Source organism: Pezoporus occidentalis, unplaced genomic scaffold (assembly GCF_034315485.1).
Source record: "Pezoporus occidentalis ecotype Australia unplaced genomic scaffold, CSIRO_AGI_Poc_V1 ctg58, whole genome shotgun sequence".
In the NCBI taxonomy this organism is placed as follows: domain Eukaryota; kingdom Metazoa; phylum Chordata; class Aves; order Psittaciformes; family Psittacidae; genus Pezoporus; species Pezoporus occidentalis.
The window spans coordinates 628,067-642,046 of NW_026915921.1; the positions used below are offsets into that span (position 1 = coordinate 628,067).

Sequence of the window (13,980 nt, forward strand, 5' to 3'; positions counted from 1 at the left end):
CATTTTAACATTGCTGGGCCAGCTGCTTCTCATTGTAGAAGGTGCTTCCTGACTAGTTGCTGCCTTTTTGCTCTTCTGAACAGCTTAAAATGTGTCTCTCTCTGTAGCATGTTTGCTGTGAGCAGCAGTTGATAATGCTGCAAGGGCTGATCTCCATTAGAAGCGCCTCTTGGTGATTTTCAGCTCATGCTGCTTGGATTGAACTAATAAATGGTTGAATTTTAGTCATATTTTGGGAGTCCACAACCTTAATTGTCTACTCCTTTCTAAGAACCTGCTAAAGCAGCAAATGCATTAATCCCTGCCTTGCTGTCAAGTGATGGAGTGGGTTCCTGTAATCCCTATGTGAGTTTACTCCCGGTAATTTGTCCCCATGTGTTGTGGTTTAACCCCAGCCAGCAGCTCAGCCCCACACAGCCGCTTGCTTACTCCCCCTGCAGTGGGACTGGGGAGAGGAGCAGAGGAATTGAAGTGAGAAAACTCGTGGGTTGAGATAAAGACAGTTTAATAGGTAAAGCAAAAGCTGCGCACACAAGCAAAGCAGAACAAGGAATTGACTCATCACTTCCCATGTTCAGCCATCTCCAGGACAGCAGGGCTCCACCATGCATAACAGTGACTTGGGAAGGCAAACACCGTGACTCCAAATGTCCCCCTTCTCGACCCAGCTTTGCATGCTGAGCATGACACCATACCCTATGGGATATCCCTTTGGTCAGCTGGGGTCATCTATCTTGGCTGTGTCCCCTGCCAGCATCTTGCACACCCCCAGCCTGCTCACTGGTGGGGTAAGGAGCAGAAAAGGCCTTGATGCTGTGTAATCACTGTTCAGCAGTAACTAAAACACCCATGACTTCTGCAAGTCAGTCTGACGGCTGGATGCTTGGCCTCAGAGGGGGCAACTTCATGTCTTGGTGCCTCTTGTTGAGAAGTTGTTGGAAACACCAGCCATGTGCAGCTGGAAGGCAGGAAGGAGGTGGTGGGCTCTGGGCACCCAGTAGGAGATGTGAGTTCTGGTTCACTGCTTTAAACTCCAGCTGTTCTCAGCCAGCAAGGAGATGAGACTGTGCCCACTTTTGGATTTATCACCATATTTAAAAGCTATGTGAGGAATAAGAGTAAAATTTCTTTCGTCACAGTTGGGCAAAGTACTTAAGCACCTCGATGTACATTTAAGTGCTTTGTGGAGGTCTCAGGTTTGGATCCTGTTTAATTTTTAAGCTGTAAGCATATAAACTTAAATTTGAACAGCTGTTTAAAGAAGTGACATTAAAATCACTAGTAACATTCTCATTTTAATTCACCACTCTGTCTTTCTAGATACTACTCCCAGTGAGTAGGAGTAAAGTCACTAGGACTGGACTTTGCATTTAAGTATCTTGAGGGCTGAACTTTGTATCACGCTATCTGCTGGAAGGACTGAGAGCAGAGATGCTGAAATAAAGTTGTCAGAAACAAGAGACGATGCTCCTTCCCACAGAAGAAGCTTCAGACCCCAGTCATTCTGCTCTGAGCCTAAATTGAATTTCCTCTTTATTTCAGCATGCCCTAATAATGTTTTATAAAATAAGTCTGTCACTTTGTCATTAACCCGGGTTCAATATGGCTTTCAGAAAAGAGCGATTTCCTTTTAAATGGCTGAACAGTGCACTTGGGTTTGTACGTAGTCTGGGCTTGTTCCTGTTTGGTAGGTTTGTGATAGAAAAGCCAAAATACACAAGTCTTGATCATTTGGCAAACATCTTGAGCAGACCTGTGTATTTTGTATGGAGGGGTTGTGCAGCTGCATGGGGTTTGTTTTCCAGTAGATGAAAGTAGCAAGAGCTTCCATCAGAGTCAACAAGCAAAGCAAGATCAGTACCCATCGTGCTAGCACAGAGGTGTATACAGGGCTTTTTAACTGGTAGCCAAAGTTGGTACCATTGAAAGAAATCCTTATAGTCTAGAAGAAGAAAGGAAAAAACCTGAAAGGAACAGTTAAACCACAATGTTTTTCAGCCATATTTTCCCCAAGGATATAGACTGGTTGGGAAGAGATCATGGGTAAACACTCGGTGTCTCAGCAAGTGCTGGTCTGATAAGGAGGAGATGCTGGGGCTTCATCTTGTTTTTCTTTTTACTAAAAGTGTACGCTTTCAGGGAAAATCTGTTCATTACAAGGAAAAAAACCCAACACCCTCAACCTTTGACTGCAGGAATACCACAACATTCTGGCCAAACCCGAAAATATTTCAGTTGGAAATGCTGCCAGGGTATCAGAGCAAAAGTTCTTTGAAACCCCAATGAGTGTGGGCTTTGCCTCCTGTGAGACGATACCTCCCATGAAACACCACATTTTGGGGCCCCTGGGATTCTTCATTTCTACCCTGCAAGGCTACTGACTGAAACAGTTTGATATTTATAACTTTTACATTTCCACAAGAATGAAAACCTGCTCGACAAGAAAAGCAATGCATTTTTCTCTTAAAAATGCTCCAACTCTTCCAGTTAATGGCAGAAGAGCAGCTTGAAGCCAACACCACATCCTCAGGTATTCAGAGCTGCTGTAATTACATCGGTTTTACAGTCAAATTGTAGTCTATGAATATGCTTAAGCTGCAAAATTAGGATCTCTATCTATATTGCATTACTATCAGAGATCAACTCAGGCCACCTGGATTGTAGGATTAGCTTCAGACTTAACTGTCTTGAATTACTTTTTACTTGCTAATCATGTAATCATAGCATCAAAGTGCCTTCATTGTGGAATAGGATTCCACATGATACATATTGTACAAAACCAAGACTCTTCTGCCTAGTGGAGCATAGAGCCTCAGAGTTGGTGTAAGCCAGAAGATAGAGATGGGGCAATGCCAAGTGAAAATGTTGGTTAGCAAATACAAGCTGGGGAGAACAGCAGTCTTGCTGTTGATCTGGCTGGGTTGAGGGTAGCTGTAGAGAGCTAATTCTTCCTTATTAAACTGGTAGAAAGGATAAATAAACCATTCAATGTCAAGAATGAGTTTACATGTCACTAAAATGAGCCTGAGGACCATTGGACACAAAAACCAGACTTTCAGCATGCCCCACATTCCTCCATCAGGAAACTTTTGAGCCTGAACCTTTCCTTGTGTCTTTATCCTATGGTAAAACAGACTTCATCATATGGCAGGGTTCACTGTCATCACTCTGGAATATCAGGAACAAACTGCTGCAGCTGGTAAATAGACCAAAGAAATGGGGTTTTAACCTTTCATGTTCAAGTCTTTGGGTTTGCTCTTCTTTGTTGTACAGAGGGTGCAGCAGGGAGCTAGTGGTGGGTTCATTTATTTCAGCCATTCCAGCCTGCATCTTCTGTCCAGCCTTCCTTGATTCCTTCATCCCATAGAGTTTGCCTTTAGGCCACCCAGAGCCACTTGCGAAATGGGTTTATCCCCGTTTCTCCTCCTTGTATCCCCTCCGTCATGGGTCTTGCAGGGGTTCTGCACAGACTCAATAGGAATAAAGAGATCCAGAGGCTGAACTGTGAACTTTGCAGCACACACTTAACATCTACCAGATCACCCCCCCATGCAACATTGGGTGTTGCAATGACCTTGCATAGAGGTCTGTTCTGTTTGTTGTGATGCATCTGGTGGGGTGATGGCCGTGTTTTGGTTACTACAGGGTTGAAGCCATCCTTGTAGATCAGCTACTTGATTATGGTGTGCACATCTGTCTTTGGAAGAGCTCTGGGCACGTGGAAGTGTCAGTAGGACAAACATAAGATATACATTTCTTTTTTAACAGCTTTTCTGTTTTCTGACATCTGCTCTTATTGACTCATTCCCATTTCTTTCTCCCTTTGCAGAATACTTGAGGAGCGAGACCGCCTTTCTAGAAGAGTTGGTGTTTGGAAGTGGAGATACCATTGAACTTTCCTGTAACACCCAAGGCTCTTCCGTGTCCGTTTTCTGGTTTAAAGATGGTATCGGGATTGCACCTACCAACAGAACTCATATTGGACAAAAACTGTTGAAGATAATCAATGTGTCATATGATGACTCGGGGCTGTACAGTTGCAAGCCAAGGCATTCCAACGAGGTCCTGGGAAACTTTACAGTCAGAGTTACAGGTACGTGCAGAAATACAGCTCCCTCGGTGACTTATCCTTACTTTTGTGCCTCCACATGTTCAACACAGCTGGTGCCTCGTGGTGGTTGTCCGTACTCGGTAGGTCTCTACCTCCCTGGTAACTCCTGGCACTGATTAGGCTCACAAAACAAACCAATGAAAGAATGCTTGTGTGTCCATACCAAATGTTAAAGCTTGATGTACTGAGAGAGACTTAGAAACGGTGCTAGTCAGATTAAATCCCAAATCCCCCTTTAACACTCAAATAGATGCAACGCTACATGTGCCTTTGAAGTCTTTTGTGGGTGAGCGAACTGTGGCTCAGGGAGGTTAAGTGACTTTTCCCACTTTATGTGACAAATCAGTGGCAAAATTGCATGTAAAAGCTGGAGGTTCCTGAAAACTGTTTCTCTACCATAGCTGATAAATCTCTTCCCTTCATTCCAGTTATCACAAATTACTAGTTTGTTTCTGAATCAGTTTATCTCTAAGCTGTATATGTCTCAAGTATGTGGTTCATCAAAGGTACTCGCTGGAATTCGTATATTGCAAACAAGTGCTGTGTTAGGAAAGCACATGCTGTCATTTGCTAGGTCGTGATTAGGAGAGGACAGCTACAAGCTGTCCAAGCCTGGATCACTTAACAGAATGTGCCAGAAAAATCTGTTGTTCTCAGATAGCTAATGGCTAGCACTAAGATTGTCTCTGTGATTCCAGGCCGCTGCATTGGTAAATGGGTTCTCATCACTGAGCAGATAGAAAACCTCCTGATCCCACCGATTAAAAGCCTGAATTTTCTGAAGAACTAACCCCTTAGATCTAAGGTTTTGAAAACTTTTTTTTGCCCTTGAACTGTTGGAGCTTCTTCAAGCATCCCAGGACAGTAGGTCCTTGCCTTCAAAAGTTGAGTTCCCTCAGAAAGTGAGGGGCTCTGTCTGAAAACCAAACACAGAGATATTTGTGATTGTAAATCGCATCCACTCCATAAAGGGTTTTCTCGTGCCAGAAATAGGATTTTGTGTGTGAGAATCAAACCATCATGAGAATAAAAGCTCGTTTCAGTGAGCCTCCACCAACATCTGCTTTTCATTGCATGTTACTGGAGATTGCTGTGAATGCTTCAAGGTCATATCAATTAAATGGTTAAAGGAGTATTTGGCCCTTGAAAGGCTTCCTTTAACTAGGTATGATTATTGGAACTATCCAAGGAACTACAGGTTGTTAGAAACGTTACTCTCTCTTCTTTTTTTAAGTGACATTTAAATGCTTTTGAGTTCAAGGGGCAGCACGGAGGCAGAAGAGGGCAGCTGGTTACACACTCAAATGAAACAGCTGCCAGCCCCAAAAGTTTGTAAAGTGAGAAATTGTTTTTAATAGTGGAAGGGCTGATAATCCTCTGCTTTTAAGCCCCTGTGTTTTTTCTCTTCGCTAATAATAGCTAATAACAGCTTAAGAACAAGCGAGTAACCTGAACCTGCTTTCTGACAGCATTATGAGTCTTTGATTCTATTAGCCCACTGTCATTACCACCAAAGTGCTGGTAATGTGGGAATCTCCGTTTTAGCTGTCAGCAGCACTTGTTTTAAACTTTGAAGCCCTGCTTTATGTGGCAATAGTGGCGCCTCTTGTATGTGCAGATATTTCTTCATAATTAGTATTGATTGCACTGAGGAGATGAGATTGTTATCAGAGGTTTGTGGTTTGTTCCCAATTCTTAAAGGTAATGCCAGCGATTAGCTCAGGTATCTGGTTGGGTGTTTATGTGAGTATCTGATGTTTGGGGCTGGCGTTGTTCTCTGCATTAAACTGGTTTAAATCTGCACTAACAATCTGGAATTGCTCTGATGTGTATTCTTACGTGAGCAAAACAAGGCTGGGTGTATTCAGAATTAGCTGGTACACACATAAGTCCCATTTTGAGATGTGCTTCCAGATTCTAGGAGCGGATCAGGATTTTCCTATGTGGAGCTCTGAGTTTTGAGTCTGCAACAAATTGCCTCTTCCACAGCGACACTCAGTGTGTACAGTGATATGCTTGATGCTGAAGGTAGAGCAACGAGATGTCGAAGCTCACATTTTAGGGTTACAAACCAGTCTGATTAATAGCAGGGCTTAATCTCTTTAAAATGCCTCCCTTGACAGACACGGGCTTGTGTGTTTTGCTAACTTACAGAAAGAAACATACTGTCCTCTTAAAACCTGAGCACTTGAAGAGGATCAGAAATAGAGGCTGCATGGACAAACTGATCTCCAGCCCTGTTGGCAGAAGCTCCATTTCTGCAACCATTTCATGTACAGAACAGCCTTTGGATTTAGTGGCTGAGCAGCATGCCTGTGATAAGCATGACTCGTAGGCTGGTACCAGCAGAAAAGGCCTTCAAAATATCCAAGATTGAGCTATTCAAAACAGCTGACTAAGAAAATGAAGCCTTTTTCCATTCATAATTAAAGGGCTTTTGAGAATAGCATCTAGCAGCACTTGTTGATGCCAATACTTGTCAATGTCTGACAATAGGTTTACTATTTTAGTAAATGGTTCATGAATAGCTTAGAAATTTTCAGTCACCTTCTGCAAAACGTGATGTTTTAGTAACCTGAACAGGACAGTAGCTCTAAACATGGGATATTTGGTCTTAAATCCTAAGCTGCACCTCTCACCTGAAACATGAACAGGGTCAAAGTCTCTTCCCTCAGCCTTGTGGAAATGTATTTGAATTGGTATAAAAATTGATTCAGCTCTTCTGGTCATGATTGGTTCATTGAAAAGCAGAAGTAAATGATAATCACATGTTAATATATGGATAACCAAATCTGAGAGTGCAGGGCTGAGAATGTGCTGGTTTCTCCGTTGATGCTGGTGGGGATTTGGCTGGGTTTCTGCCTTCGCCAGGACTTGAGTAAACCTGCTGGTTCAGCTAAAACTCCTAAACATCCACTTCACTTTCAGCAAGCCCTGTGGCATTTCCCTCGTTCTGCTGCCAGCAGGACCTCAGCTGGGGGTTTGCAGTTAGATACGTGCTGCGAGTCTTCCTTGAGACTTTGCCAAGGAGAAGGTGCAAAGCCCAATGCACCACTACAGCCTATAGAGATGGTTCCTGTGTTACTTCCTCCTGTAGATGGTGGGTATGTCTGGAAAGTCCTTTCAGATTCTGCAGAGAAATAACATTTGTTGTTACCTTTCCCTTACCTTTTGGTTTTTCTCTATGCCTTCCCCTTTCCACCTTCCTCTCCTCTTATTTTTACCTCCACTGAGCTGGTCAGAGACCAGCAGAAAACTCAAGTGCAACTTGAAATGAAGGAGGTTCTGCCTGGCATGGTCTGAAGTAGTGCATTTCTGGCCACATGTTGAAGACTCAGAGTTTCCTGTTTTCTGGTGTTTAAGGCCAAGTTCTTTCACCACTGTCTCAGCATATAAAGGCTGCTGGATTGCTAGCATTTTGCTTTTATTTTAAAAAGACATTCCTGGCGATTATATGAAGTCAGTGGTGCTAAATCTTCCAGACACTGAATTGTACTAAATCGTGTAAACTAAATCAAACACTAAGCTGCTATTTGATAATGGGATTTACATTTACAGTAGTCATTTGTTTGGGGAGGGAGAGGAACTGAGACTTCATTGTAGACAGCGTGGAGAAGGTGAGATCTTAGACCACATTAAGAGAAACAGATCAGGATGTTAGATGTTAACCTGTAATCAGTTACTGCCTTGAGGTGTCTGTGGAGGAGGAATATAACGGGATGGAACTGCTCATGGAGCAGCCATCAAAACGTCGATTGAGGGAGGTTTTAAAAGCTTTAGTCTGAATGGTTGAGCAAGGAGTTAATAAAGGGAGACGTGGCAGGGGTGTATTGAGGTAAAAGAAAAATGCAGGGAAAGTGAATTAGAAATGCTGACCTGTCATTTTGAGACTTGGTGGAATAAAATGTTTTCAGAGTGAATGCTCGAGGGGAAAAAAGTGGGGGAGAGCTTGTTCTGCAAAAAGAAACTTCCCCTCTTGGAACTGTTGTTGTATTTATGAGAAGAGCACTTGACACAGGGAGAAGTGTTTGGCATTGGACCCTGGTTTCTGGTGGCAGAACACTGATAAACTCATGACACCTCTCTCCCAGTTCAGAAAGCTCCTGGCCAATTGACCCTCCCAGCAGCATGGGAGGGACGGGCTGGTGGAGCTGCAAAAAAGGCTGAACCATCACTGGAATGTCCTCCCTCGCTGGAGCCCACCATGGCACCAACAGCCTTGTCGAGCATGGTGTCCCTGCATGCCATCCTCTTTCTGCTTCACTTCTTTCTCCTTCTCTTCCTAGATTCCCCGTCATCAGGTGATGATGAAGATGATGATGACGAGTCAGAAGATACAGGTAATTTGATTTTCTGGCATACAGAGGCCTTTTCTTTCAAGGCAGAGTGGAGCTGCTCATCCAGATGTTCACCTGGTCAGACAGACGCTCTTCTCTGTGTTGAAATCAGTGACCATAGGATGGTACCATGATGATGCTTACCTAAAAAGTTAGAAATAGCAGCCAGAGTGGTACTGCTGCTATAACATCCAACAGCAACAGTAGTGTGATTTGTTTTGAGGCCTGATTCTGCTAATCTGCCTCGATGAGCAGATGACTTTATGAATTCTCCTTGAATGTAAATCCAGACAAACCTGCTTACCTTTTTTATCTTCACTGACTTTACACCAGTTTTACACCATTGCAAACCTTCCCCTGCTTCATTTTTAGCTGGTTTGATTCTGGTCCTTACCAGCATCTTGGCTGGAGTCAGAGCATAAAATTTACACTACCCAAGAGCCAGATTAACTGATTATGTAGGCGGGAACAACCCCTTTGACTTTACTGCCTTTTTCTTTCGCTCACATAGGAAAGGGAGCCCCAGGACGGAGCCTCTCAGTGCTTTTACTCTGAATCTCTTTCAGTCCCAGTGCTTGTTTCTTTAAGCGCAATAGCATTAATCAGGATCATTACATGCTTCAGAGGCGTTAGTGTGGTATTTTATTATGCTCTTTATATTTCTGCAAAGTGAGCTGCCTGTGTGTATGTGTTTTCAATAAATAAATGTCTTGCATTTGAACTCCCAATCAGCTATGTACATTGGCAGAAGTTCAACATGACTGGAAAATTTCTGCTGCCCATAGCATTGGACATGCAGAACTCTTTAAAACAGGTCTCCTACTGTAATAAATTCATAGCACATAGCTGTGTTGTCCAGTATGTGAACAGCAGTGGTGAGTTACGGTGCCAGGCGACCCATCAGCAGCAGTTAGTGGTTTTCTGATAGCTTCTAATTAAGGGCTGGATTCTGTAAGGTGACGGGCACCTTTGCAGAGGCTCTCAGTGCTCCTGATGCCTGCTGAAGCCTGGTAAAGGTGTAGGGAAGGTCAGGTTTGGTCCTGCAGGATTTGTTCCTGCTGCAGAACAGGTTTTGATGAGCACAATTAATTGTTCTGTACTTTTTATTATGTGGTTTGTAGTAAACTCTATCTCTTAGCAACAGATATCAAAAGCCATCAGCTGGTTTACGGTACAGAGAGACATGGTTTTCTCCACTGAAAAGGAAAACACAGGTTTCACCACATGTATTTATAGCCTGTATTCTGGGTCTTCTTGACTTCGAGGCTGTCTCTTTTTTTAGACCTGAAGGTAACAGCTTGTCTTTGCTTAAAGGTCTTGTTATAAAAAGTTGGATTCTCTTCTGCTTTAAAAATGGTTCATCAGCTTAACGTGCCAGCATGGTGAGGCCTCATGGCATGTCATGACATGGATGTGCTTTATGTCGCTTTGTTTGACGTCAGACCCTCCACTTAAACTTCTTCTCTTGAGTCTGGGGAGCTGTGTTATTAACCCTGGCACCACCACTGTGGGACAGTCCACAGGGGCTGCAGGACCATCCTGGGTACATGGGTATAGCCAGTGCCATGTCATATGGACAGCCCAAAGATCTGTGTCCTCCATCTCTTGTGGCAAAAAGATACCCTAATAATGGGGTGTATGGGCCTCTGCTTGGCCATCAGACATAGCCATGGTCAGTAGTTAGAGGAGTGAAGGCAATAAACATGCTTTTATGCAAAAGAAAAATGCAACCAAGAGTTGTTCATATTTAGGGGGGGACTAATCCATCCAGGACTGGCTCACTGCCTTTTGCCATATGGCATGTCACTGAATAAAAACTTTGTCTCCTGGCCTCTTGTGATGATAAGTTAATTTTCTGCTTTAATTGTGTTGCTCAAGAATGTTTCTTATCCTCATATCTATAGAGAAGAGCTTGGAGAGCTGATTCCAATAGCACCATGAGTTTAAAGCTAATCTTGTTAATCTGGGGGGCTTGACCCAAAAGTGTTTATTAACTTGAGCTGGAAATAGCGAAGCAAGAGAATTAGAGGAAATCTGTCTTAAAAGAAATAAATATTTGGTGCAAAACCTCTTGGAGAGCACATAGGCCCTCCACGTGGAGTGCCCTGCTCTGCTCACCCTCCTTCAAGCATAGAAGCTGCATAGAAACAGGGCATCCCTTAGGGGTGGGCAGCAGAAAAGAAGAAAGAGGAACTTGAGCAGCTTCAAATCATTGGCCCGTTTGTTGCAGCCTTGTCACAAACTGCGTTCTGCCTTTGCAGAAAGAGGCTTTCCAGTACCTCTGTTCTCTACAGCTGTATTTCCTGGCCCTGAAACAAAAACAAAACACCCTTTTCACACACTGCTCTTCTGCCCCAGTGCTCCCTACCCGCCTGTATCTGTTTGTTTGGAGCCCCCGCTGCGTAGCCCCAGCACCTTCAAAGAGTCCCTATAATCTCCAATTAAATCTGGCTGTGTACTTGGAGGCGTCAGCTGGGGAAATTACACAATTAGGGTTGATTCTGTCTGCCACAGAATTTTGTGGCAGCTCCTAATTGCTAAATGAATGCTCGGCTGTATTAATTATTCCAAGTATCCCTCTCATTTTTTTTAATTGGTCATTCCAGTGGGATGGGTGGCCGGTGTCTTTACCAAACAAAACGGACTGTGTCGGGTTTGGTGTTTGATGATGGGAAAGAGCCGGTGATAATGTTTTTTCAGGTCCCTTTTCTTTTCACACCTGCACATGCAAAATCGCTGCTTGTAATTAATTTAGAGAGAGCGGGTCTGGAAATCTTTCCTGTCTTTCATCCTTCCTCCTTTCTCGCTGCCGAAACTCTCTGGAGCTTTGCAAGCATTCCTTGAAAAGAAGTTAGCAACATTTTCACCCCCTTAAAAAGTGGTAATGAAAGGACTCTGGGGGCACAGCAAACCAAAAGCAGTGATGTTTTGTTCACTGCTCCTGCAAGTGAGAACAAAGGCACTGTTTTCAATGAACAGACACTTTCTTCCAGTTCCAGTTTGACTTGAGTGATGCTCTGATTGTTTGAAGCTTGGCACATCAATGCAGGGGTGCCCAGCTCTGGCAAGCCCTGAGTTGCATGGAAGAGCACCCAAACGAAGGGAAAGCACTTGGGGAAGAAGCAGTGTCTAATTGGAGGAGGGAGGAGTGGATCCTGCCTTTGCTCCATATGGAGAATATCCCCAGCTGGAAACTTTCCTGCTCCTCTCTGATGCCTGATGGCAAAATCCCTCTTGGCTTCAATGACAACGTTTGCAGCCAGTGGGTTGATGGGACTCCTGTGAGATTCAAGCTCATCTTTTGAGTGAGAAAACGTAGTGAAACCTCACCCTGCAGCACACACAGCCAGTGTGGAAAGGGGAAGACTCCCCAAAAGCACAGCACAAGGAGGAGAACAGTCCTGGTGGGGTGGCTGCATGATCTAGTTAGATCCCTGTGCCCGGGTGAGTGTCACTGACACCATAAAATGGGATTTACTGTAGGCAGATACGTTAATCAAACAACAAACAGCAGGTTATTTGGCTGCCCTTAGCAGCAGAGAAGAGGGACTTTTCCATCCATGCCTGGCCTTTCCCTGAACTCTACGCTGTTTAGCCCTGTTAACCTCCTGTAAAGTCTCTGGGAAATCAGGGTGCATTGCCAAAAGGAACCATTGGGCTAGGCAATAGCCCATGCTTCAGAAACCTAGGACCAGATGTCTCCCAACATGGTTTCTGCAGCTCCCTCCTCTTCAGGCTTCCCAACACCACCCCACCTCCTCCAGATTCACCCCCCTGCTGCTGCCTGGGCTTTCACCCAACCTTTGCTTGGTTTCTTTTCTTTTTCTTGGTTTCTTGCTCCTTTTCCCAATGTGTGTGATAGCAGCACCTTCCTTTGCCATCAAGACCTGCTCTTCCTTTATGGTTTGCACCCACTCTTCTAGCATTTTTTGGAATGTTCCCCATTCTTGTGCAGTTCTACCGACATTTTAAGCTCAGACGTTGGAAGGTAGATAGCAACATGATGTCCAGCTTTATTTAGCCCACATTACTGTGTAGCATTTGAGGGCCCTCCCGGATGTGCTGTGTGTTCACAGCAAAGTTTGTAGAGGGATTTTGCAGGAGCATGGGAATTGCAGGGATTCCTCTTTCTGACTGTTTGTGCCAGCCGTACTCCTGTTTCAGTGCCACCCTGGCAAGAAGACTTGTGAAAGAGATGAGACATGAGAACCGTGTTCCCAGCAGGGCCATCTCCAGCAAATGGAGGGCCTCCTGAATGTAGCTGTTGACATTCCTCATGAATAGGTGGGCTTTACAAGGAGCCATGGGAAGACAGGGCCATGTAGAGGTGCTAAAAATCAATGGGTGCATGGATTGCTTTGACTGAGCTTTGTGACCTTGCCTGCAAAATCCTTGGAGCTGAAATGCAGCAGGAGCCTGCATGGGGGACACAGGGTACTTAGACCAAAGTGGGGTCATCACTGACTTACCTGGAATGGCAAAGGGATGGGGCTTGTGGAGCCAGACACATTGGGGCTAAGTTAATCAGGGAGCGTTGGAGAAAGAGAACAGCTCGGGTGCATCTCAGAAGGATGTAGAAAGAAGGAAAGCTTTGTACACCCCTGTCATCAGGGGGGAGGGGGTTGCAGAGGCTTCAGAGCAGCACTGAGGTGGGTCTGTGATGCTGGGTGGTGAGCACCTCCTGAGCATCGTCACCGCTGCAGGAGAAGCCAGCACCGATGCTTTCCCAGCAGCTTTGGTGGCCATTGTGTTTTCCATAGCAGCTACTGAAGGACCAGCACCTTTAGTTTGTCTTGGCCAGAAGCACACAGGTGTTTCTGAGTGGTGGGTTTGGGTACCCTTATGTCTCTGTGTGCTTCCTTCCCACCCGGAGGAGATAGCCAGTTACGATCCTTGGCTTCCTCTTTGCTGTTTTGCAGCCCAAATGCTGTTTGCCCCCATCTCCCTTTCGCCTTGATGTGGAGCACAGAGGGGGGGGGGGCTGGATGTGACCTTCTGTATGAGAGGGGAAGCACCCCACATGCAGCTCTGCAGTGTTTCCTTAAGCAGAAATGAAAGCTTGGGAGGCTGTTAAAAAAACTTTCTTCCTTCCCAGTATAATGAGTTTGCTGCTGCCTTAATTTGGAGTGAATATGTAATGTTTGTAAGGTAGCCAAGAAACATCACTGTTCTTGAGGCAGATTATAAAAAGTATCTCATGCTAACACTGGTGTTTTAGAACAACTTATCCCTGTTCAAGGGTAACATGAATCTTTAAAACTAAAATCACTTGTACTTATAGAACATAAACATGATAAACCAGTTTGGCACTGGCTGGTTTTCTTCTTTCCTTCCCTTAAGGAGGCTACGTCTGTGCTCACTGAGAGGCAGAGTTTTCCAGTGCACTCAACTGCACACAACCCCTGCTCCCTTGCTGGCCCATCAATGTGTTTTTGCAGTTCCAACATCTTTCTGCTGTTTGTGCTTCTTGGCTACCATTGTCCCTGAAGGTACATCTGTATCTTTTTAAACGCTGAGGCTAAACTCTCATCC

At 44.5% G+C, this 13,980-nt stretch overlaps 1 protein-coding gene across 6 annotated transcripts in view; it reads left to right on the forward strand.

Moving 5' to 3' along the window:
• Window positions 1-13,980, forward strand: part of FGFR3 (fibroblast growth factor receptor 3) — a 56,318-nt gene that overhangs the window by 17,656 nt on the left and 24,682 nt on the right. For all 6 annotated transcript variants that reach the window (XM_062638634.1, XM_062638635.1, XM_062638636.1 and 3 more), the window contains exons 2-3: window positions 3,830-4,093; window positions 8,398-8,451. In XM_062638634.1, the coding sequence (XP_062494618.1) occupies window positions 3,830-4,093; window positions 8,398-8,451 (318 nt within the window). The remainder of the gene's footprint in view (window positions 1-3,829; window positions 4,094-8,397; window positions 8,452-13,980) is intronic.